Source organism: Arthroderma uncinatum, assembly GCF_011692745.1.
Source record: "Arthroderma uncinatum strain CBS 119779 chromosome Unknown scaffold3, whole genome shotgun sequence".
Lineage (NCBI taxonomy): Eukaryota > Fungi > Ascomycota > Eurotiomycetes > Onygenales > Arthrodermataceae > Arthroderma > Arthroderma uncinatum.
The window spans coordinates 4,430,394-4,452,266 of record NW_022983865.1 but is presented as its reverse complement, the minus strand read 5'-3'; the positions used below and the strand labels follow the sequence as shown (position 1 = coordinate 4,452,266).

Below are 21,873 nucleotides of genomic sequence, written 5' to 3'. Positions count from 1 at the left end.
TACCGTTTTGCTAACACTTCACTAGTTTACCCCATATGCTGCCGCTGAGGCCTCACAGTTCAACGTTAAGAATCCTGCAAACCGTGACCCTAGATATAGGTCTGGCAGGGGTCCAAGTGGAGGCGGAGGCGGGAGTGACAAAAGGGGTGGTGGCGGCGGCGGAGGAGGTGCCGGTGGCCCTTTGAAACGAATTGGCAGAGTGGACGATGTCCGCGGACCAGAATGTAAGAGCTGTCAATGATGAGACATATATGTATATACAGGTGCTATAGGAGGAATTTTAAACGAGGACGAGCCACGAATGGGAAAATTATTATATTAAAATAGCTGCCTAAGATCGACGTGTCCGTTTGCCCCTTTCCGCAGGCCCGAACTACCCCTTGAAACGGCATAAGATGGGTTTGCTTTTATCAATGTAACCAAGAGGTGCTGGTGGAGTACAATATAGCTAACCTGCACGTTAAATTGAGAATTCGTAGACATCCATGGATATCAACCTTGGGAAGCATCGCGAAGTATAGGTGTCACGTGGTCAAGCACTTTGGGTAACAGAACAAGGTGGGGGAGTTCATGTTCCCCCTCACAAAGAGAGGCCATCGTCGCACCGACAACAGTTCTCTTCTCTCTTCCCATCCTCCCTCTTGTCACGGTCAAGTGCAATACCAATTGATCTAATTCGAAATGGCGGAGCCGTCAAAAGAAGCAACTGAGTTGATGGAGCTAATATCACGGCCAAACGGCGAATGGAGAGCGTTGATACAGAGCGCAAGGTCTGCCCTCGCGGCTCCCATAGACGTTTCTCAGTATTCTAAGCCTGCACCTACCGACATCGCCAAAACAATAGACCATACCCTGCTGGCTACCTCAGCTACCCAGGACCAAATAGATGCACTGTGCGCCGAGGCCAAAGAATATGGTTTCGCTACCGTCTGCGTTAGACTGGAATGGGTGTCGCGGGCAGTGGAAAACCTACAAGGAACAAACATCGGAGTCGCATGCGTCATTGGATTCCATGAAGGCACCCACCCTATTCCAGAGATGATAGCTGAGACCAGGACCGCTCTAGAAAAGGGCGCTACCGAGCTTGACATGGTGATAAACTATCCATTCCTCAAGGACGGTCGATTCAGTGACGCGTTCCAGTCCGTTATGATGGTTAGGACCGCCAGCAAGGAGAAACAGCCGGAAGTTAAACTCAAAGTCATCCTGGAGACATCGCATCTTAACAGGGATGAGATAATTGCGGGGTGCGTTCTGTCGTGCGCGGCTGGCGCAAACTTCGTCAAGACTAGTACCGGTTTCAATGGGGCTGGAGCGACCGCGGAGAACGTTGCTTTGATGCGTGCTGCAGTTGAACATTGCTCGAACGGCGCTGTGGAGGTCAAGGCTAGCGGCGGAGTCAGGACTGCAGCTGACTGCGTTAAAATGATCCAAGCCGGCGCAACAAGGATAGGAGCGAGCGCTGGGGTAAAGATCGTTAAGGAGGCTCTGGGTGGTGGAAATGTGGGCGCCGATTCTACGAAAGCTGATGGCTACTAAGGGGGGATAAGCAGATCAGATCTTTTAGGGCATATATATAGGGGCTTGGCTGGCCGAGCACCTAGGACTAAATGGAAGTTCAATATCAATTTGGTCACTTAATCTCTAAGATCCTTTCTATTCTTATGTTTCCTTCAACAGATGATCAACCTAGAGGTATGTATTACCCGTAGTAAAGATGATAAAAAGGAAAGGGAAAGAGGGTAAAAAATATCGATATATAGGGGGATATCACTGAAGCCTTAAGGGGGAAATAAACGATAAAAATGAGGCGCTCCCCTATATTTTAAGGATATATGTAAGCCCTTTAGCTTATCCTGGGTAAGGGCTAACAGGAAGGCCTTTTGTCCCTTAGACCTACCAGTATCTTATCACTCAACATCGCTCATTTCCAACTCCCCAGTTGGAGTAAATACGTATGGTAGGCTCTCGGGGAAGGCTGGCTGGGATGACACAGGCTGGCTCGGTTCCGAATCGGACTCTGAGCTCGACCAGAGCGAGCTTGTGTCATTAGATAAAGCGGTCTCCAGTATACCTGGAGTGGTTGGCCGGCCAGGGGAGGCCATTGCCTCCGGTTGCGGGTTCCAATCAGCCCACAACGCTTCAAGAGTTGGAATAACGTTGGAGTTGGCCAAGCGTAATGAAGATGAGGAACTAGAGTAATGTGATGGAGGGTTTGAAGGGTAGTCTATTATCCAAGACACATTTTCAGGCGTAGAATCTAACCCTGATTCACCCTCACACTCTTGACGGTAAGGTGGAGGGGTTCCAATATTGGGGATATTTGCCGAACTAGGGGGCTCCTCGGGCAACTCGGGGTGTCCAGGTATTCTCTCAGCCGGTACTATTGCGGATGAAATATCCATCATCCAACTAACAATTTCCAAAATCATATAAGCGAGTATAATTCTTCCTATATGGAGCAAATCAGCAGCCTTTGTGGCGGCTAAGTTATAGATCATGGTAAAGCCGGGTCGCATCGTAGCTTCGTTACGCGGGGTGCTCATTGTTTCCTTGAGAGTAGGACGGTTTAAACCTATGATGAGGTATATTCCGGCTTTTTAATGATGTAGTGATATCCTTTCTTTCACAGTTATATCAGCTTGGCTTGATATACGCAAAGAATGCATGGGGTAAACCGAATGAAATACCTTGATATGGGCCCTGGGGCAGTTCAGCTAGTGTCGATGCGAGTAATAATAGAGCTTGATCTCCTGTATCCTTAGTATATGAGAGTGATATGCTAATATGGAACCGGAAATTGTGTAAGAAATGGATGTAGACTTGATGACTTGATGATGTGGTATGAGAAAAGGAGTTCAGAAGCCGGGCTCTCGAACCCTAGGAGATATATAACTCCCAATGCCTGGATGGAGTGAATTTCCATCTTGCTTAGTCGTTGGTATGATCTTTTTCACATTCAAAAAACAACTGGGCCATACCAATCCAGTGAGCAGATGACAGACAAGCAGCAGCCAGACAGTGAGACCCAACAGGGATCAAAAGATGCCAGTAATCCTTAAATCCAGGAGTGGTGATATCCTATGGCTGTAAGTGATAACATATCATGCTTGTTAACTGAACAAGAGAATAACATCTTCTTCTTCCTAGGCAAAATGTCTTCAAAAACCTCTTGCCAAAGCGAAAGAAAAAGCCACGTCCAAAAAAAGTGATAGTGCCAGCAGAGACACCACCATCACCCATACTAGAGCTCTGTTTCAGGCTTTCATCAGGGATTCCATATATTGCAACAGTGGCTGCAATCCTTAGCTTCCCTTGGTATCGAATTCCTGTGTTGTTCCTGAGGAGGCGGAGGTTGTTGGTATACAAAGTAGGGCTCTCCTTCATCACGTGTGCACATGGCTCTTTTCACTGCTAACAAAACTCTGGCTTCAGACGGTGATGATGTTCATGAAACATGATATCAAGATTATCCACATTGATTATCGACGTTAACGGAAGCTAATTGTACAACCTTCCTTGCCTGTTGTTTGTGGTGGTAGAGGTTAGCACTTTGTTTACTAGCCCATGATATTGCTTGGAGGAACCCCTGGATTACAGAAAATGTAAGGAATGCATATTTATTATGCCATTCCGAGCTATTTCGGAGAGCTGATAGTTAACCTGACGTTAAGACAAAAATCGCCTCTGCCTCAACTCCAGGTCAAGTCCACCTCGGAAATATAAAAAAAAAAAAATTGGTTTTCTTTTCTTCCTTTTTGCAGTTACTTTCTTTTTATAGTCACAACCTACTTCTAATCAAGCATTTAACTACGACCCTAAGCTTTCTTGCAAAAATAAGGGTACCGCCTTTGACTAAACAAGCCTGCCAATGGTTATGAAGAGATAGTTTCTTGGTAGTCTAGGAATGAAATAGTAAGTAACGGAAAAGCCGATTAATTTTGTACGTTAGTCCTATCCCCAACGCCAAATCCTTCCTTTATATATCCTGATATTGCTTTTAAACAAATAGTAAAAGAAGGCAGAGATAAAATCTAATCGCTCATCTCATTATCGCTAGACTCTAGCTCCGAATCCTCCTCCGACTCCATATCTTTCATCAGCTTATCGCCATTATGCCCCTTCTTCTCTGCTTCAAACCAAGCTTCTCGCCTCTTGCGGGCCCGTTCTTCAAGCTTTACCCGCTTCTCGGCTCGTTGTTTCTCTGCTGCTTGTTGCTGACTGAGTAGCTCGCTGTTGAGGTCGCTTAGCTCGGCATTGTGGTCGCGCAATTTTATTATTTGCGCCACATCTGACTGGTGGGTGGATTTTTGGGTAGAAAGTTGCTTCTTCAAGGATTTTATTTCTGCCTCTAATGATTCCATGCGAGCACTGCTCTCAGGTTGAGAGGAGGTTTCCATCTGGATGGGGAGGGCTGTTCTGTTCTTGGAAGTATTTTCGGAGGAAGAGTAGAGATCAAGGAGGCTTTCGGATATGAGGGAAGAAGGGAAGGACGGATGAGACAAGGTAGCTGAAAAGTCATGTAGTACTGATGAAGAAGGCTCTGGTTTGGTATATGATGCGTTTAAATGCACGTTGACATGGTATGTGGCCGGCACTGCGTCTACGGCGGACTGCCCGCCGGTCAGGCCGTGATCCAGACGTGGCTTGACAATTTGATGGATAGTGACCCTGCCAGGTTTCTGGGGTAGGCCTGTGGGTTCAAGCATATGTAGGTTGGTGACGGGCGAGTTAAGGCTTGCCACAGATGCTCCATATCTCGCCCTGCCAACATCCCAGGATGCCACGGCACCACTCCTATGGCCGGATAAAAGGCTTGTTCCGTCATACGATAGTGACAAGCAAATTGTCGCACCTAACTCGGAAGATGGAGGGAGCCATTTGTCGCCAACTGGTAGCTGGGTGGGTGTTGCTTGATGGTCTGCGTCGTGAAGGACATGCTGTACGGACTGGGTTTTGAAGAAATCAACCAGCTGGACACTGCCGTCCTCGTAACCAACATAGAATGCACGGTCCGCAGGGTCGACGGCCAGGCATAGGGGCTGCGAAGGGAGGAGGTAGGTATGTAGGATCTTCCCCGTTCGGTATTCCCAGACGACCGCAGTTCCATCCCGAGAGGTCGATATAGCAATGTTCGATCGGTTTATGCTGTGTCCTACCGCTATGCTCGTTATGGCGGTGGCGTGGTTGGAGATCGTTCTGATTGGGGAGTGAGAGTAGGATGCTGAGAGGCTCTGGTCGGCGGATGACGGTTTGGAGAAGGATATGAGGTCCGGCAGGGACCAGACATGGATGTTTGAGTCCTCTGAGCCGGACAGGATGAAGTTGTTTGTTGGATCAACGACAAGAGATGTAACAGGTTGTAGATGGGTTGCGGGCGTCATTACTTGTCTCCCAGTACATACCTACTCCACGTATTAGCAACGAAGTAATGGAACGTGAATTGACCAATTACTTACCTCCCAGAGCATCAACTTCCCCCCTTCTGTCCCTAGAACAAGTATCCCCTCCCCCACAAGAGCAATACTCCGTATCCTCTCCGGAAACGGCACGGTAGCTTCATGATTGTTTCTCTCACGACTATACACATGCACAACAGCTTTCCCCGCCTGCACAGCAAAGATATGCCCCTTATTCACAGCCAAGCAATTGGGTTCTGTCGTGCTCTTCTTGAAACCTAGCTGGAGGGACGGGTTTGGTCTGAACTCCTGCACACAGATGCCGACATCTTTGAGGGTGGCGGAGGTCGAGTGCGTGGAATTGGAGGTCAGCAACGACGCGACAAAGGATTCGGACAGCATCAGGAGGGAGAGCCAGCACTATATTGACCTGGTAGCCGGTGTATGAGTCGCGATGTCCACTCTCAAAAAGCTCCTTCGGCTTTTTGCATCTTTCTTTCTTCCCTTTTTTATTTTTTGTTTGCGCCGGCTATCCGGAGAAACTTAGGTCCGCTGATAAGATCCGATCTAGATCTTATCAATCAGTTCTTCCGTCTCTGCAAAAAAGTTCAAGGTTTCTTCTTTCTTCATGCACAAAACCTGGGGAAGAAGACGAACTGATACTCGAGCATAACATATACCCCCGGCGATATATATATGTTTAAACCAGCGGCCATCGACTGAGCCTCACGCTGTGCCTGGCCTGGACCTCAGGAACATAGTGGAAAATCTATAATCCGCCAATCAGAGCCACGCCATTTCAACTACAATCCTCGATCTTTTCCCGGAGCGCCGACGGTCAGTCATACAAACTCCAACACAGCATTGATACCATCATTATGGCATCAAAGACAGTCTGTTCAGCCGCCCGCATGCGCGTGGCCAGCTCTCAAGTGCTCAGATCCATAGCCAGCAGCCGAACATATGCAACCACCAACCCTGAATCGACCATCGGAGACACAAAACCCACCCCCAAAAGAGCCCCAACCACATTCAAGGACAAGCTGAACAAGGGACCCTCGTTCTCCGACTTCGTAGGCGGGGGCAACGAACCCCCTCTCCCACCCAGCGAAGCGTACGCCCTCAAAACCGCCCTCGTGGGACCTCCCGGAAAGAAGAAGGAGATCACCCGTCTCCCATCGTGGCTCAAGACATCCATCCCGGACTCCTCATCATACAAAAAGATAAAGAACGACCTCCGAGGCCTAAACCTGCACACGGTATGTGAAGAGGCCCGATGTCCTAACATCTCCGAATGCTGGGGCGGTGACTCCAAGGCCGCGGCGACGGCTACCATCATGTTGATGGGCGACACATGTACCCGTGGATGCCGATTCTGCAGCGTCAAAACCTCCCGCACCCCTCCTCCTCTTGACCCGCATGAACCGGAGAATACGGCCGAGGCACTGTCGAGATGGGGATTGGGGTACGTCGTTATGACGGCCGTGGACAGAGACGATCTCGTAGATGGAGGAGCGAGGCATTTTGCGGAGACCGTACGACGGATCAAGGCGAAGGCTCCGAATATCCTTGTCGAGTGTCTTACGGGCGACTTCTCGGGGGATCTGAAGATGGTGGCACTCATGGCCGAGTCCGGGCTGGATGTATATGCTCACAACGTCGAGACGGTCGAAGCTCTCACGCCCTTTGTACGTGATAGACGAGCGACATTTCAACAGTCGCTCTCCGTTCTACGCGGGGCAAAGGCGACGAAGCCGGACCTTATCACGAAGACGAGTATAATGCTGGGACTAGGCGAGACAGAGGATCAGGCGATGGATGCGCTGAGGCAGCTACGTGCGGCACAGGTCGATATTGTTACGTTTGGTCAGTACATGAGGCCTACGAAGCGACACATGGCTGTGCACGAGTACGTGAGGCCCGACGTGTTTGATATGTGGAAGGAGAAGGCGATGGAGATGGGATTCCTATACTGTGCCAGCGGCCCGTTGGTGAGAAGTAGCTATAAAGCCGGAGAGGCGTTTATTGAGAACGTGCTGAAGAAGAGGTCGAAGGAGAGGATAGAGGGCGCGGCCGCAGCCGTTGGAGATGTCAAGGATGTCGTGTTGTAAGGAAGATGGAATGAGATGAGAAAATGGAGAGAGTGTGTATATTAGAGTGTATGCTACGCCTAGATGTTACGAGGTCCGCTCCCTTATCGTCAACCCTTTCATCGGCTCGTCCGCGGGCGAACTCACCATCAAGGCGTGAACCTCCTCCTCAGTCAAACCAAGAAGATACAAGATATCCTCGAGACTCTCTCCGTTCAACTTCGTCGGCGCTTCAAGCTGCACCATGCTTTTTGCGCGCCACGCGACTCCCAACCCCGCCTCCTTTAGCATAAGTAAGTCGTTAGCACCGTCACCTACTGCAATTGTCTGAGACATGTCTATGCCGTTCTTTGCGGCGATGGCGCGAAGCAGCGTGCGTTTCTGCTTCGCGTCTACGATGGGGTGGTCTGGTGAGAGCTCGCCGGTGAGTGTCTGGGTGGCTTCGTCGATTACGAGCTGCACACATCAGTTAGTTAACCTATGCAAGGTACAGAATATAGGGTATATGTACGTGATTTGCAACTGCATAGTCCAGGCCCAGTTGATCTGCCAGATGGTCAGCCAGTGGCTGAAAGCCACCACTTAGCACGGCGGTCTTGTATCCCAGGTTCTTGAGCGCCGTGCACAGCTCTAGTGCACCCGGCGAGATGGTGATGACAGACTTTAGCCGTTCGAACACGTCTGCTGGCGTCCCCTTGAGCAGAGCTACACGGGCCTTGAGCGAGGCCGCAAAGTCGAGTTCGCCGTTCATCGCGCGGGCGGTTATCTCCTAAGCGCGAAAATATTAGCCTAGGGACTACACTAAGTGAAGGCTTGTCTAGACCTACGGAAACCTCCTTCTCTACCCCGATAACTCTGGCGATCTCATCGATAACCTCTTCCTGGATGAGAGTGCTATCCATGTCGAAAACGGCCAACCGTTTATACCTCCTCCAGACGCTCTCCATCTGCAGCACGACCTCGACGTTCCATGCCCGCTCGAACCGCCAGATACTCTCGTGCTTCCGCAGCTCGTCGAAGGAGAGATACTCCCCACTGGGCGAGGGTGAGATGGTGACCTCGACCACGCGAGGGTTCTCTTGCCGGTCCAGACATCTATGCGAGCTGGTCATGCGGCGGTACGGATGAGAGAGGCCCTCGACGGTCTGAAGGAAGCTTGTAAGGCACAGCTGGGAGACGTGGCAGCCGTACAGGGCATCGAGGGGCAGAGAAGGACCAGCCGGCTCGAGCGGTCCATCCTCGGTGGCCTCCGGATGGGCCGAGTGAGTCGCAAAGGGGCCGGCATAGAAGAGGGTCGCGACGAGCTTTGGCGTGTCTGCCGGCAGCGAGGTGAGGGCGTCGCCGAACAGCGAGTGTACGATGCCGCTCTCCTTCACCCTGGAGTCCTCCAAGGTGCCGGAGATGGAGGCGCCAAGCTCGGGCTGGTGGGTAGGCGGCGATGCGGGTTTGTACTGCTGGTGATCGTGGATGAAGGAGAGGGAGAGAGATGTGTTGCGGAGACTGGGGCGGGAGCCACGAGGCGGCGCTCGCTCTGCCATCTTCGTATATACCCTCTTGCGTCTCAGGATTTTGATGTGCTAGTGTGTTCGGGGGTGAGACCAAAGAGGCAGCAGACAGCGATCGATGTCGCAGGTCGGTCAAGGTCCTACAGTCGAGGTGGCCAGGTCAAAGGCCAAGTCAAGGCGAGCAAGGTCAAGCTGAGCGTCCGTCCCCAACTAGCCGGAATACCGCTTGCAAAGCAGATAGAGAGCTGTGTCGCCTGGGATATCCGTATATGCAGTCTCAAGTCTGTCGCAAGAAGGAAACATGAAGCATAAAAAGTATAACCCACACCCCCCTTATGTCATAGTTATGTCAGCTATGTCACGATGACATAAGGCTACGATATAGTGACCTCACGTGGCCCCTTTAAGTTTTAGCCTCGGCCCACGCGGCCAACGCCGGTGAGAAGGGGCAGAAAACGGCATGGATATCAGAAACATGGATGGAAAAGGGACGACATGGATGGGAAGAAGAAGATGAGGATGAAGCATGGATGCGCAGTTACAGAGAGGATGAGGCCGTCGGTAGCCCAACACGAGCGCCACTGGCCTCTGCCACTTCCTCTTTGATCTTCAGGTCTACAGCTACAGGTTCACAGGTCTTCATGTCTTCTCAGGCTGTGAATCCTGCGTGGCTCATCCCTTCAACTGTCAACCAACTTCAGCCTGCCCGATGAACCATTCTAACAATAGAAGCCGAGCTTCGGTTGGCTGACTCAGATGCAAAAATGCCCTGGCCTAGCGCATGTTCGTTAGCCAAAGTCTTTTATGTGGATTGCGTGATTCGCAGCAGGCATGATCCCATCCACCCCTGGCCACGGAAACACAAGGACCATATCTGAAGACGAGGATGAGAAATTGAAAATTGCAAGAAAAACGAGGATGAAAAAAAAAGAGGGACGAAAGACGAGGTCCACGGCGAGCCGATGGGCGCGGTGGTCCTTCATCTCGTCCCGCACCAGCGCACCAGGGGGTCTCGCACTAGGTTTCGTCCTCGTTCGTCGGTTTCGCTCGTTTCGTTACTTACGGAGCACACTTTTGCTTCGTATCAATGACACCTTCGCCCGTCTATATAGGACCGGCTTCGTCCTCCTTCAATCCTACTTTTTCTCTCTCACTCATCAATCACTAACGATAAACAAGACAACTCTCCTCTCTCTCCATCATATCTCTTCAGCAACAGCTAGCCTGGCTGATCTTCTTTACATTCATCCACATACACAACTACTTGATCACCATGCCTGCTTCAGTCCACTCCAACGAGGCCGTCGACGAGATCGTCGTCACCAAGGTCGTCGAGGGTTTCTCCGTTCCCGCCCAAGAGCCAGTCTCTGCTCCAGTTGACGCCCCGGCTGCTGTCGTTGACGGCCCAGTCCAGGAGGCCGTCGTCGTCGAGACCGTCCCAGTTGTCGAGACCGCACCCGTCACCGTCGAGGAAGTCAACGATGTCGCCGCTGAGCCGGTCTCAGCCCCAGTTGCCGCTGAGGTCGTGACTGGTGACGAGATCTTTGAGAAGCCAGCTGCCCCTGCTCCAGTCGATGACGCAAAGGAGAAGGAACTCGAGTCTGGATACGCCAGCGGATCCGGCTCTGCCACCGCCAATGAGGATGCCATCCCAGATCTGATCTTCACCAAGCAACACCTGCAATTCCTCAACCAGAGACTCCAATTCCTCGAGCCACAAGGTTAGTCTTACACTTTTACTCTTGATATCAAATTATATACTAATTTATATAGACGTCCTGAAATGGTGTGTTACTTCTCTGCCTGGTCTCTTCCAGTCCACCTCTTTCGGTCTCACTGGTCTTGTCATCCTCGACATGCTTTCCAAGCTCGACATCCCACGCCACCAGCAGGTTGACCTCATCTTCTTCGACACTCTCCACCACTTCCAGGAGACCATTGATCTCCGTAATGGAATCCAAAAGGACTACCCCCACCTCACCCTCCACGTCTACGGGCCACAGGGTGTCTCCAGCGCTGCTGAATTCGCCGCCAAGCACGGCGAGAAGCTCTGGGAGACCAACGACGAGCTCTACGACTGGCTCGCCAAGGTCGAGCCTGCTCAGCGCGCTTACCGCGAGCTAGGTGTCCACGCCATGCTCACTGGTCGCCGCCGAAGCCAGGGTGCCAAGCGTGGAAACATGGACATCATCGAGGTCGACGAGGCCGGTCTCATCAAGATCAACCCACTTGCCAACTGGACCTTCGACCAGGTCAAGGACTACGTCAACCGACGAAACCTCCGATACAACGCCCTTCTCGACCGTGGCTACAAGTCTGTCGGTGACTACCACTCCACCCAGCCAGTCACCAACGGCGAGGACGAGCGTGCGGGCCGATGGAAGGGTCAGGCCAAGACCGAGTGCGGTATTCACAACCCACGATCCAAGTATGCCCAGTTCCTCATGGACCAGGAGCTGAAGAGACAGGAAGAGGCCATCAACCAGGCCTTGCACGTTGCCGTTTAATTTCCTTATTTCCTATCATCATCCCTTGCATATTTCATCTTGTTCCGTTCATGTTTATATTCCCCTATTTGTCTCATTTTTTTCCTTATCTACGATACACTGTGCTTTAGGCGTTAAGATTTCTGTCCTTTCTTTGCTTTTCTCTCTCGGTGTTTCGCCTGTCTGGAATCGGCGATCTTTTCTACCTTACACTACTACACATCCTTAGAATGTTCCTAATCCTCCAATGGAAAAGCATACATACATACTACATATTACCTACGATACATAAATGACAAATTGATCTAATACATTCACTTGCATGGACTTGCACAGACTTGCATAGACCTATCCTAGACCATCGCTTGTTTCTGCCTTGCGTGAGGCTGTTGGAGTAGCCGACGTTTACGACGTTTACCGTTAAGACGCTGGCCCCGGTTGCACGATGATCAATCAAGCATTCTCTGCGTTGTACAGATCAGCATCGATCCATGACCGTAGGAGTGCTTTGGCAGTTGTCGCTGAGGACTGTAGGATGGCGGGTGGCGGTCGAATTTCCAACCCCTTCTATCCATCCCATGTCCTTGAACCCTGCATATATCTATCTTAACGTGTGCCCCTACGTATACAGGTCGGGCAGCAGAAGTGAAGATGTTTAATGAATGTGATATGAGATGTTCCAGATTCCAAATTAGTAATTTAACAGTAATCGACCTACGTAGTAATAATAGCACTACATATAGCTATTCGTATCTCATTATCATATCGACCAGTATGGAGCCGTGTTTCGTATATCAATTTCTCCTGCAACATGCAAGAGTAACATCGTAGCCCCCCTGCCCTGCCACTCTCAGGAAGACGTTCTCGTTTCTAGTGCCATTGGCTGTGTCTCACACATGGGATCTTTTTATATTCCTGTTTGCTGATCGGTGGCAGCCCGCTGGATGAGAGAGAGGGCGAATAGGGAGCTTGCAAAAAAGCCCCAACTCCACCGCCAGACGAAAAGAGAGACGCGGAGGATCGGAAAAAGAAAACATAAGCGGATAGAAGTTGAGGAAGAAGCTCTGACAGGCTAACAGATCGACGCAGCTACGGGTAGGAGAGCGAGGGCAGACTTCGATGCGTGCCTTGTATACGGACGAGGCGGAGCGAGGGCCCATCTCAGTCGCTTAGCATCTTCTTCTTCTTCTTCTTATTTCTTATTTTCTTATTTCTTGTATTTTCAGATCTTCGGTCTGGATGGAGACTGGCGAACGACTCGTATTGCAGTTCTTCCTATCCTAGGCAAAGATGCAAGTCGATATATTAAAATAGCACGGACGGCGATGTTGCAATGTAACCCTCGCTTCGACTCCATCGTCCAAACACACCTTCACCTCTCGCAGTCGCAGACAGACAGACACAGACAGAGACACTCCACGCTCCTCGTATAGCACGCAGGATGGACGGACGAGGATGAGTGATCGTGCCTGACCTGCCCAGAGCTTGGCCTGCAGTGATATGTGTACTTGTATAGGTACTTTTATTTGCAAACACTCGGCATCCCTTGCTACGGACCGCGAGTTCTTCGGCCTCCGCCAACATACGTGCAGCTGACAGTGAGGACGGACCGACAGACGGACTTGCTGCTATGCTGGGCAGATGCTTAGCCTGCGTGTTCGCTTGGTATTGCTATCTGGTCTGGCGATGATTTCATCGGGTATGGACCTGGACTGCCTGGTTATCCTGCACCCCGCGTACCAGGGCAAGACGAGGGCAAGATGGAGCGATGTGGACATCCAGGAGGCTTGACAGGCTTGACAAGCTGGGCAGGCTGGAGATGGATTGAAACTTCGGCTTCCGCCACAGGCAGGATTCAAAAAAGACCAACCTTTCGACCGTTTGTTTTAAGTGGACCCTATCAGGGCGATAAAACGAGACGAGCTAAGTGTCTATAATCCTCTAGAACGAGACGAGCTAGATGGCTATAATCCTCCTGGCAAGGGACCAGCGCATTTCGGTGGATATCAGACTTCTTCGCCCCCAGTGGACACGAACCCTGAGAACTTCTCGAACTTGCTCTATACGGAGTACGAACACGTCTGGATGCTGGCTGTGCTGGCTGGCTTGTGGCAATGCTTAGTCTCGGATGATCGTCCAGCCCAGCTGTCTGCATAACCTTGATGAACCTGCATGGATCTCCAATCCCGAGTTTCAACATGCTCGTGGCCTCAATACGCTAGCAGCGCCCTGTCTCTTATGCCAGCATCCATGTCCGATATCCCAGGACCCTGGCGGCGCTGCTAAGCTTAAACCGAACATCGAAACAGGCGAAACACGAACCCGAACAGTCCCTCGAACTTTTCCAGAAGGACTGCACAAGCACACCGACCATGCCATGCTGGGCTGGGGGATCGCTGATGCGCTGACCCTTGGAGCGTGCGGAGATTAGCTCTTCCTGGTGATCTCCTGCTGATCTGCATATCTGACACTTACTTAACCTCCGACTCTCACCATATTCACCTCTATACGCTATACACTACGCTATAACTACGGGACATGATATGTTTCGGCCATGGTGGTGCTCGATCTTGAGGCGGTTTCTCCTTCCCGCGATTCAATCTATGTATAACGGTATAATCTCCCACCCCGGGCATCCGCTCGTACCGTATACCCCATACTTGTGTCCCGTATATGGCATGCCGACCGAAGTTGCAGTCCGATCCCATGTTATGGAGGTACCCCGGGCGACCCCCCTTGGGCGCACAGAAAACGTTCATCGCAGGAGCGCATGTTTTTTCACATTTTCAGGCTTCAGGCCTGCGTGAACTCACTCCAGGTTCGACCGGGTTGCTTAGTTTAGCCAGTCCGTGGGTCTTCCGAGATATTCTCTTGGAGCACTCCACCTGGCAAAATGCAAATAATATCCATCCTATGAGTAACAGGTCAATTTTATACCTTCAAGAGATACGGATGATTAGCGTTGACCTTCTCTATGAAGTTAGAAGTCTTGCCGCTTACTTACGGTTTTTCGCCCTTTTATATACATTGCATGGCTCAGGGATTAGGGGTTGATTCGAATTACATATATGGTTTATGCAACTGCGACGTTACTGCCTTATCATCGTGTTGTTATCAGAGTTCCCGCCGTTATCAGGAGAACGGTGAAGCGAGGGCCGACATGGAAAATGCAAGGTCTTGCGTGGCAAGCAGAGACATATGATATAGCAATTTACATACATATATCATATGTATCAACCTCCTTGTCTCCTGCTTCTCTGCCAAGACGACTTTCAGGATATCTTCGGAGAATCTCCTGCCTATCACCTCTGTCAACGGCTATCCACACTCTCCTCCCCCTAACTACACTAACATATGGCCTTACTTAGCATGAAACCTGAGGCTGATGATCGCCAGCCAAGGGGCCCGCCTTTTCCATCATGCTAAAACTTCGGTCCATTTTAGGCGCATTTTTAGGCACCCCATTAAAAACCCATAACTATAGCTATAGCACTCTATCGTGACTCCACAAAGCTATCGAAGAAACCAGCCCATGGGGTATATATGTACCCTTTTATGGGCCGTGCCTTGATTGCCTTTGTGGTTCTCGATTCGCCATCGTTGGTTCTCGACTGCTTGCTTACTGATGAAGACTATATCGACAACTCCGTTCGGATCTTGGCATCTCAACCTCAGGGTTTCCCCAGGTTCATGTCAGGTTCAGTCTGGTTCAGTCTGGTTCGATAGTCTGGTTCAGGTTCTAGTCCAGGTCCAGGTTCAACAAGTCAGGCTCTCACGCTGTTGCCCTGGTAAACCTTTTACTTTGGTTTTGTCTTTCCTTTACCTTTAACGGCCGGCACGCCGTGGGCACGCTGCTCTATGCTCCGTTCGTACATATGAATGTATGCACTCTCAACACATCATGGCAAACATTGACATGGCTATATATCCAAACCCTGATCCCGACAAGTGATCCCGACCCCAGCCATGCTTGGCTCGGTTCACCAGTTCTCGTGATATCCGACAAAATATGCTCCAAACTTCATGCCTGAACCCGAAATGCACATCCCCCTTCCCCCCTCCCTCCCTCGCACCCCATTCCCCCTCCCCGTTTGATCACGGATTATCCCTGTTTCGGTCCATGATGAACCCCAGACGATCACCGGAGCTTGCCATATCTGATTCCTTCGACGATCGTTCGATAACATTCGAAATATGGATCCTACTTGGTCTCTGAAGTCGGGTGCAGGGGAGGTGACGGGTATTTGCACGATCTCATGTATACTTTACTATGCGAGGCCATGCGCTGTTCCTTGCTGATATGACAACATACAGCATACTGTGGCGTTATAACGTGGGAGAGCAACCCTTGACTCTAGTGGCGGGGTTGAGGCGGAGGTCTATCGGACCGTAATCGGGAGATCTGGTGATCGAGATGTTGATATCTGGATGACGTGTTGATATTGATATCTAGATGACGTTACAGTAGATGATACTTTGATATGTTCAGTAGACGATGCATAGATGAGAAGTACTCGTATAGCTACTGGCCATCCTCTAGTTGTCTAGACTCTTCCATCGTCGACATATAGAGTGCCAGTATAGAGTGGTCCTATAGAGTGGTCTCATGACTGCCAGAAACGGCAAACTGCGCGATCTCGCATCTATACAAAAAACAAAACACCGTCGAGAGTCTCAGGCTCATGCAAGACCAGATCTCAGCGTAGGACAACCGGTTGTCCGTTCCAGTCACCCTCCATGCAGGACCGACTCCAAAAAAAGAATGAAAATGAAAAAAAGTCCTATTCTAGTCACCGCCTCGTCCACCGGTTTAGGATATTTCTTCGAGTTCGCTATATCGTCGTGGTCGAATACGGCTGCGTAGAACAGAGTTGCCTGTCTCGAGCTGAGGATGAGGCTGAGCTGGGCTGAGAATACGTAATCGGCCTGCAGTTGATGTCCTGGTACCAGTCAAATCTCGAATTCGGAAGCTGACGATGATTCCTAATGAACGGGACTGTTAGCAAAGTTGCAAATAGCTGGCCTGTCGTGTTCAACTCGTCGTGTTCAGAATGTCGTGTTAGGACCATGGTCAGAGTATAAGATGCGTGGCCGTCAAGCTGTCTAGATCGGGTAAACGGTGACGACGAAGCGGAAGGCTGAGCGCTGGACTGCAACGTAGGATTATGCGCATATGCATTCCTTCAGGTCTCTCTTCTCGAGTTTTCACGCATTTGCGATGTGGTGGGCTGTCGATGTCGCTTCGTCCGCGGTCAGGAATCATCGCTTACACCGCAAGTTGCATTTTGCAGGCATAACTAACGATTACGAGCCACCACGGCAACTGCCGACAACTCGACGATGTCATGATGAACAGTTCCAATCGTCATTCTTCGGTGTTCAGGCCGTCTATTTGCATCCACCAGGAGGCAAAACCAGGCGAAAGGCGACTAGTAGCCGTGTACTAGCAGCGCAGCTCACCGGCGCCCATCTCACCGCCAGCCGCAGTCAATCGCCGGCGGCATTCCTTTCTCTCTCTCGTCCATTTCTGTTGGATGGTTCTGGATCCAATTGATCATAATTGATCATAATTCGAGCATCGCAAAGCTGAATTGCGGGGTTTGGTGGGCTGTTTATGCATGGCTTGGAGCTATCCTGAGCGCCAGACGAGCCTTCGCGGTGAAAGCTGCACATCATCGACGAAGCGCTGGACATTGCTCGACCTCCAGCAGAAGCATCTCGCCTATCACCCACGTCAATGGCGCATTATAACCGATTTTAATGGTTCGATGTCTCAACGATCTCGTCTGATGATGTAAGTTGTCTGGATGTGTGGAGATATAGTGGGCTTGATACGATATCAAAAGCACCCCCTGTCCATAAGACGGCATCGTATCGATCTCTGTGTCGGCTTACGAGGTATGGCCCGTACGGAGAAGATAAGCCAAGGACCAGCTTGCAAGGCACAGCAGGCCCGTATGAAACACGAGCTACAATGCCTCTTCTTACAGGGGGCTACCCGTCAAAGCTGCTCGTACTAGCCAGGCTTCACGATAACTACCTGGAGATACGTTTTGGGGGGGACGAGCAGCTCTACCAGGCCAATGAGATGTGCAACTGAGATACGGAGTACGGATCACACAAGCGAGAGCAACTCCTCGAAGCTCTTAGCGTTTCTGCATGTAACAGGCGGATCCCGAAGGTCAACCAGTTCATCCGATGATGATTTACATGACCTTGCTAGCCCGACCGCCACTGGTTCGCGCGCATCAGGAGCAAGCCAAAAAAGCAAAGACGAAAATAAAAAGGAAGCAGGGAAGCGGCCCTAACGGAAAAAGCAAAGTGAAGCAGACACGAGGATCTCGCCGTGTTCCACGATCCGGGCCGAGTACAGCCAGAATTGAAGCCAGACAGGCGTACGGAAACTACGGAGCTCGTCGATGAAAGTGCCGATGGCCTTGCAATCGATAATATTATAGCGCAGAGCAGATGAAACGCAAATTAATCTTACTCGCTACCCACCCAGCATCCACCTTGGAGAGATGCGCATCGCACCCCAACCCTTGAACCGAAACAGCATCCCAAAGTGTATCAGGAACGCTGCTAACATGAAAAGGGACGTCGGGCCGATGGATGCACGCAGGCGAGGGAGGGCAGTCGAGCCGCCGTTGAGCGAGAGAGGAACAGGGCTGGTGCATAGCTAGGGGAGATGTGCATGCTGGGCCTGAATATCTGAATAATCAAGAGGCTCGAATACGATCCAGAACCAGGGATTTTGAAACCGTTCCCTGGAGCAGTGATACTGTAGCTGCCACTCTGATACTGGCTCTGCAGCTGGTGCCGCATCGAGAACGCCCTAAAGCTTTGATGCTCTACACCGGGCTCTTGACCGCCGAACAGTAGCAGTCGACATGACAGCCAATATCAATACTATCAAGCTGGAGGAAATTCTCCGCCCCAACGCTGATGGTTTATATGGCGAAAAGACCGGTGAGACCCCGTGAGCGCGATAGAACGAGCTTCCGGTGTGCGTGAAACGGCAGAACCTGCACCCGCAGAGCACGCCATCTGGGAGTGGACTGTGGCTGACCTAAGGGGGGGCCTGTTCGTTTTATCGGGGGGTCTCGAGGGGGGCGAGGGGTGCGACTTGACGTCAGGGCAAGATCTAGGTACCGGATACCTCTGCATTGCGGGGAGGTCTGCCGCAGGGCCAGGTACCAGTGACCTGTGGATCGCCAGGGCCCGGCTACCAGCGTTTTACCTTCCTCCCTTTCCATCTCCGGCCATTTTTCATCTTGCTGGCCTCTACGCTCTCTCTCTGTCTTCATAAATACGGCCTCCTCGTCCGCTTCTTCTGCTCTTCTTCTTCCTCTCAGCATCAACTTCAGCAATCCTCATCTCCTCTCTACTTCTCGGCTCTCTTCTCTGGCTCCCTTCTCCGACTCTCTTCTTCCAACCAATATCTAACCAACTCCAACTCTCTCATCATGTCCAACCCTCCCCATGGTGGTGTCCTCAAGGACCTCTTCGCCAGAGACCAACCCCGCCACGATGAGCTCGTTGCTGAAGCTGAGACTCTCCCTGCCATCACCCTCACTGAGCGTCAGATCTGTGATCTCGAGCTCATCCTCAACGGTGGCTTCTCTCCCCTGGAGGGCTTCTTGACCGAGAAGGACTACGATGGGTATGTTCATCCTTATCTTGTATACGGAGACAATTACTGACCCAATTGCTATAGTGTCTGCGCTGAGTCCCGTCTCGCTGACGGAAACCTCTTCTCCATGCCAATCAACCTCGACTTGTCCAAGGAGACCATCGAGGCCAAGGGTATCAAGCCTGGTGCTCGTGTCACCCTCCGTGATTTCCGTGACGAGAACAACATTGCCATCCTCACTGTCGAGGACGTCTACCGACCAGACAAGTACGTTTATATCTTGCAATTGAGTCTATCATGAAAGCATACTAACAGCCAAAATAGGAAGAAGGAAGGTGAGCTCGTCTTCGGTGGAGACCCAGAGCACCCTGCCATCATCTATCTCAACGAGACCGTCCAGGAGTTCTACGTTGGTGGTAAGCTCGAGGCTGTTAACAGACTCAACCACTACGACTATGTCGGTCTTCGATGTAAGCAAACTCTCAAATCTAGAAACCAGCGTTACAGATAGCTAACCCTGTATCATAGTCACCCCTGCTGAGCTCCGCGCTCACTTCGACAAGCTTGGCTGGACCAAGGTTGTTGCCTTCCAGACCCGTAACCCCATGCACAGAGCTCACCGTGAATTGACTGTCCGCGCTGCTCGTGCCCGTCAAGCCAACGTTCTCATCCACCCCGTCGTTGGTCTCACCAAGCCCGGTGACATCGACCACTTCACCCGTGTCCGTGTCTATGAGGCGCTTCTCCCCCGTTACCCCAACGGTATGGCCGCCCTTGGTCTCCTGCCACTCGCCATGAGAATGGGAGGTCCCCGTGAGGCCCTCTGGCACGCTATCATCCGTAAGAACCACGGATGCACTCACTTCATTGTCGGTCGTGACCACGCTGGCCCAGGCAAGAACTCCGCCGGCGAGGAAATGTACGGCCCATACGACGCCCAGCACCTCGTTGAGAAGTACCGTTCTGAGCTCGGTATCGAGGTCGTCGAATTCCAGGCCCTCACCTACCTCCCCGACTCTGACGAGTACCGTCCACACGACCAGGTCCCAGCCGGCACCAAGACCCTCAACATCTCCGGAACTGAGCTTCGCAAGCGTCTCCGCACCGGTGCTCACATTCCAGAATGGTTCTCCTACCCAGAGGTCGTTAAGGTCCTCCGTGACTCCAACCCACCTCGCGCTAAGCAGGGATTCACCATTATGCTTACTGGTTACCTAAACTCTGGCAAGGCTGCTATTGCCCGTGCTCTCCAAGTCACCCTTAACCAGCAGGGTGGCCGCCCAGTCTCCCTCCTCCTCGGTGACACTGTCCGTCACGAACTCTCCTCCGAGCTCGGCTTCTCCCGTGAAGATCGTGACAAGAACATCCAGCGTATTGCCTTCGTTGCCGGTGAGCTCACCAAGGCCGGTGCCGCTGTCATTGCCGCCCCTATTGCCCCATACGCCCACTCCCGTGACGCTGCCCGCGCTACCATCTCTGGTGCCGGTACCTTCTTCCTCGTCCACGTCGCCACCTCTCTCGAGTACGCCGAGAAGACCGACAAGCGTGGTGTCTACGCCCGTGCCCGCCGTGGCGAGATCCAGGGCTTCACCGGTGTCGATGACCCATATGAGGCTCCAACCAACGCCGACCTCACCGTCGACACCGAGAAGCAGACCGTCCGCTCCATCGTCCACGAGATCATCCTCATGCTCGAGAGCCAGGGCTACCTCGAGAGATTCTAAATGTCTCTTACTAGTCTTGACATTTTTAGATCTGCTTCTTCTGCTCGTTCCAATATATCCCTCCCCGACCAAATATAGATTCTTCCTTCCCCTCTTCCCTATCCAATGGAGCTAGTCTCCGTTTCCCCCTTTCCCTCTACATACCCTCCTGAAACTCAAAGATTGTACTCTTAACCCTTTTATTGTCTATTGCCCGGGGCTTTGATGCCGTACCATGTGACCTTTTGATGTGAATTTGATATACATACATGATGGCGATTGCGATGGCGATGTGATGTGGTGTTTGATTTCCTAGTGTTACCTTTCCTTTGTTTCCATGATGTCTTTTCTCTTCGTTACATAGACTTTCCTTGGAAACTAGTTGAATGAGAAAAATTACTACAATATCGTCACTTCTCCCTTGACCGTAGATCAATGATACCATCCAACCATCTATCCATCTATCCATCATGATGGCTGATTATTTGCAAGTCCTAATTCAGGTTCGTTCTCCTTAAGATATCAACGTCTATCCATAAGCACGAGGATAAATCGAAATCCAAATTCCTTAAAGTCATCATGGTGTCATTTGGCTTGACTAGTTCAATTGGAGCAAATTTAGTATCTTATCACATTTTCCTGCTACGTAGTAATCGTAGCTGGTACCAAGGTATCCATTTATGCCTTTCTATAACATATCTAGAGAGTTGCTGTCAGAAAGTTGCATGAATACAAAATCATCCAATTCCATACGTAGAAAGCTAGGACTCTTTAAGTATGGCCTAGTAACTTCTCCCTGACCTCCTACCTTGCCAGTCGTTAGGCATAGACGTACATCACTTTTCCCCTGGTGATCCTTTCCTTAGCTTCCTCCCACATGTGCAGATTTCCGTGCGTGAAAGGCTTGTTCGCAATCCCTACCTCAAGGAACATTCCGCAGCACACGTCTGCTTCAAACATGCAATAAATCCCAGTCCTAGTCAAGTCGGCCAACTATCCGTCGGCAAGTTTAGACGTGCAGATTTTGCCCGACCGACCGACCGACAACCGAAGCATG

At 51.1% G+C, this 21,873-nt stretch overlaps 6 protein-coding genes across 6 annotated transcripts; 4 read left to right on the top strand and 2 right to left on the bottom strand.

Moving 5' to 3' along the window:
* Positions 1-681: 681 nt before the first annotated feature.
* GIQ15_05112 (deoxyribose-phosphate aldolase) lies at positions 682-1,539 on the top strand (the record flags this gene model as incomplete). The annotated part of the gene is made up of 1 exon (XM_033552529.1): positions 682-1,539. The coding sequence occupies one exon, from the start codon at positions 682-684 to the stop codon at positions 1,537-1,539; it is 858 nt and encodes a 285-aa protein (XP_033406259.1).
* Positions 1,540-4,034: 2,495 nt separating this feature from the next.
* On the bottom strand, positions 4,035-5,801 carry GIQ15_05111 (WD repeat protein; the record flags this gene model as incomplete). The annotated part of the gene is made up of 2 exons (XM_033552528.1): positions 4,035-5,405; positions 5,460-5,801. 2 exons carry the CDS (start codon positions 5,799-5,801, stop codon positions 4,035-4,037), a joined length of 1,713 nt encoding a protein of 570 aa, XP_033406258.1.
* A 476-nt stretch (positions 5,802-6,277) lies between these two features.
* Positions 6,278-7,510, top strand: GIQ15_05110 (lipoyl synthase; the record flags this gene model as incomplete). Its single annotated transcript, XM_033552527.1, has 1 exon — positions 6,278-7,510. One exon carries the CDS (start codon positions 6,278-6,280, stop codon positions 7,508-7,510), a length of 1,233 nt encoding a protein of 410 aa, XP_033406257.1.
* Positions 7,511-7,576: 66 nt separating this feature from the next.
* GIQ15_05109 (phosphoserine phosphatase) lies at positions 7,577-9,027 on the bottom strand (the record flags this gene model as incomplete). The annotated part of the gene is made up of 3 exons (XM_033552526.1): positions 7,577-7,945; positions 8,001-8,258; positions 8,317-9,027. 3 exons carry the CDS (start codon positions 9,025-9,027, stop codon positions 7,577-7,579), a joined length of 1,338 nt encoding a protein of 445 aa, XP_033406256.1.
* Positions 9,028-10,267: 1,240 nt separating this feature from the next.
* Positions 10,268-11,501, top strand: GIQ15_05108 (phosphoadenosine phosphosulfate reductase; the record flags this gene model as incomplete). Its single annotated transcript, XM_033552525.1, has 2 exons — positions 10,268-10,715; positions 10,768-11,501. 2 exons carry the CDS (start codon positions 10,268-10,270, stop codon positions 11,499-11,501), a joined length of 1,182 nt encoding a protein of 393 aa, XP_033406255.1.
* Positions 11,502-18,370: 6,869 nt separating this feature from the next.
* GIQ15_05107 (ATP sulfurylase) lies at positions 18,371-20,837 on the top strand (the record flags this gene model as incomplete). Its single annotated transcript, XM_033552524.1, has 6 exons — positions 18,371-18,449; positions 18,518-18,628; positions 18,699-19,143; positions 19,198-19,380; positions 19,438-19,583; positions 19,642-20,837. 6 exons carry the CDS (start codon positions 18,371-18,373, stop codon positions 20,835-20,837), a joined length of 2,160 nt encoding a protein of 719 aa, XP_033406254.1.
* Between the last annotated feature and the right edge of the window lie 1,036 nt (positions 20,838-21,873).